This window comes from Gossypium raimondii, chromosome 8, assembly GCF_025698545.1.
Source record: "Gossypium raimondii isolate GPD5lz chromosome 8, ASM2569854v1, whole genome shotgun sequence".
NCBI classification, from domain to species: domain Eukaryota; kingdom Viridiplantae; phylum Streptophyta; class Magnoliopsida; order Malvales; family Malvaceae; genus Gossypium; species Gossypium raimondii.
In genome coordinates this window covers 906258-909025 of record NC_068572.1, presented here as the reverse complement: position 1 = coordinate 909025, position 2768 = coordinate 906258, and the positions used below count along the sequence as shown (strand labels likewise).

At 33.6% G+C, this 2768-nt stretch overlaps 1 protein-coding gene across 1 annotated transcript; it reads right to left on the bottom strand.

Annotated features, from left to right (window-relative positions):
• On the bottom strand, positions 1–1860 carry LOC105790048 (dof zinc finger protein DOF2.1). Its single transcript, XM_012617443.2, has 2 exons — positions 1605–1860; positions 1–929 (listed from the first exon to the last, which is right to left on the bottom strand). The coding sequence occupies exons 1-2, from the start codon at positions 1629–1631 to the stop codon at positions 138–140; spliced, it is 819 nt and encodes a 272-aa protein (XP_012472897.1). The 5' UTR covers positions 1632–1860; the 3' UTR covers positions 1–137.
• Positions 1861–2768: the final 908 nt, after the last annotated feature.

The following is a 2768-nucleotide window of genomic DNA, read 5'->3' as shown; positions in this document are numbered from 1 at the left end:
TAGCTCCAAAATTCATGCAAAATATCATTAGTCTTATCAACCAATAATAGGGAGAAATAAAAAAAACAAAAGGAAAATACTAAGGACCATTCTTGTAATTAACCCAAACGTTCTAACACTTGTTCACTCCCATTGTTCTACATTAAAGGACTATTAAGAAGTCCATGCCAAGTTGAACTGAGTCCACTCCAATTTTCTCTCACCGAGTCAAAATCAACCATGTTATAATAATTATTTCCATGGTCACCATTGAATTGCCATTGGAGACCCCATTGATTTTGATTCTCATCACTTTTGTTACCATCACTGACAACCTCTTGTTTCATCGCCGCGACCATACCATTCGATGCCGTCCTTATCATTGCATCACTGATGATTTCTTCGTCATTGTTGTACGGTAACATCATCGTTTCCCCACCGCTGTTTTCGAACCCATAATTATAAAAACCCTGGAAATGGTTCTGGTTACCGAGAAGGCCGAAGCTGTTAGGGTTTCCGAGAACGGGGAGTTCATTTTCGTCGAACCCTAAGTGAACATTGGCTTGCTTTTGGAGCCTAGCAATGGCTAAGGAGAGTTCACTAGTGTCAATTGGTGGGAGGTTGGTATTGGATGGCATCAATAGTTGATCTTGACTCCTTTTTGATGATGATGATGATGATGATGATGATGATCTTCTGTTTTTCCTACACCCTCCACCCACTGGGACATTCCTCAATGTGCCACCTTTGGTCCAATATCTCCTACATGACTTGCAAAAATACCTTGGTTGTGAAAGGCTATAATTGTTGTAATAACAAAACTTGGTGTTGGTTGAATCACATCTTGGGCATTTTAATGCTTGTTCTGGTTGTGGCCTTGGTTTCCTCTCTTGTTGTTCATTTCCTTTGTTGCAAACCATCATGTTTCCCAACGTAGGATTAGGCATCTCCTACAAAATATAATCTTAGTCCAATTTTTTTTTTTTACGAGAAACGAGGATGACAAGATTTAAACTCATTTTATTTAGATCTCTAATATAATCCTTTATTTTTCTTTTATTATTAACATTATTAAAATTATTTTGTTCCATTCTGAAATTAATAAAAAAATTATTTGATAGTCGTGGAACAAAAATTCTTTATAAAAAATTTATACTAACAATTTAGCTTATATTCTTGAACTCGAAAAATATAGGGACTGAATCCTTAGAATAGAAGTAAAAGGACTAAAATTTAAAATTATGAAAATTTCAAGGGCTTAAAAGCACATTTTGATATTTTGACTCATTTAATGCATGTTTTGTGATATTGGATGATAGATAAAAATGATGGGATTTTGGTGTCATTGGTGGGGTCATCAAAGGAGAAATTTTGAGGATTATTCTCTATAATTCGCTAACAAAAAAAGGGTTTTTAAAAAAATTAATCAATTAAAACCCAAATGAAGCTAATCAGAACATTCAAACTAAAACTTAAATTTATTAAAGAAAAAAAAAACAAAGACTAAAACATGTTCCAATCTAAAATCGAATCAAAAGAACCATGACCCCCCAAAAAAACATGAACTTGAAATTAAAACAAAAACTTTTTTATATGTATATATATACATATATATATATATGTACCTGGTACTGTCTGCTTGAAGGATCCATCCATGCAACAAAAAAGAAAGTGAAACTGAGAAAAAAAAAACAAAAAACAAAACCCAACACACTGCTAGAAGAATTCTAACTTGTCTTTGGGGGGTTCTTTGAACTAAGAACTGTAGTAGCAGAAGAAGAAGAAGAGGAGGAGGAGGAGGAGGAAGAGGAGGAGGAGATATGGGGTTGTGTTTGGTAATGATAAACTCAAAGGCATGCAAAAGCAAAAGTGAAAGTGAAGAGAAAATGAGGGCAACCCTTTAATATATATAAAGCAAAGACCCCCCCCTACCCCTATTTGAAATAAGGAAAAATAAAATTTTATTTTACTTTATGTTTATAAGTTATTGTTTGGTCAAATTTGATTTTTAGTCCTTATGTTATGCAAAAGTTGTGGATTAGTCTTTGTATTTTATTTTGGTTAATTTTAGTTCTTGCATTGTTTAAATTTTTAGTGGTAACCTGAACGATAGCAATTTTGGTATTAGCCATGTGCTATACGTAAAATTATAGATTTAATTCATATATGTTATTGAATTATTCTTAGTCGTTATATTTTTTAAATTCGATAATATTTAGGGATGATTTGTGACACATCATGCATCTTAATGGAGTCTGACTTTAAGGATCAAACTGGAAAAATCTGCCAAGCTCCAATACTAATATGAAAAAAGTTAAGGGATTAATATAAAAAAGTTATCAATTGAAAGGACTAAATGTTATAGTAAACCAAAATGTTTTAGATTACAATAGCTTTAGTTATGCTGCTTGGTTTCTTTGTTGTTGTTTTGTGGGACCCTTTTGCTCGGTTGGATGCAACTATACAGTGGGGTCCAATTGGGGATTGGAGGAGGGGACCCCACCTTTCCACCACCCATCCTCCACTGTACGTCACCATCACCATGATTGGGGTCCACAAGAAAATGCATGCAGCACAGACACAGAGGATCATAATCCACTACTACACAAAAATCATGAAAACGGTAGAAGCATAAACCTCGTGTTTCGTAAAAACAATATGACAAAAAATCCATACCTTGTTCTTCTCTCTTTGGTAATGAAACCGCCCAATTCTTTTATTGGACCCGTAGTCAAATCATTGAGTTAAATGATTTGATTAAAAAATTATTAAAAATATTATGAAAACTC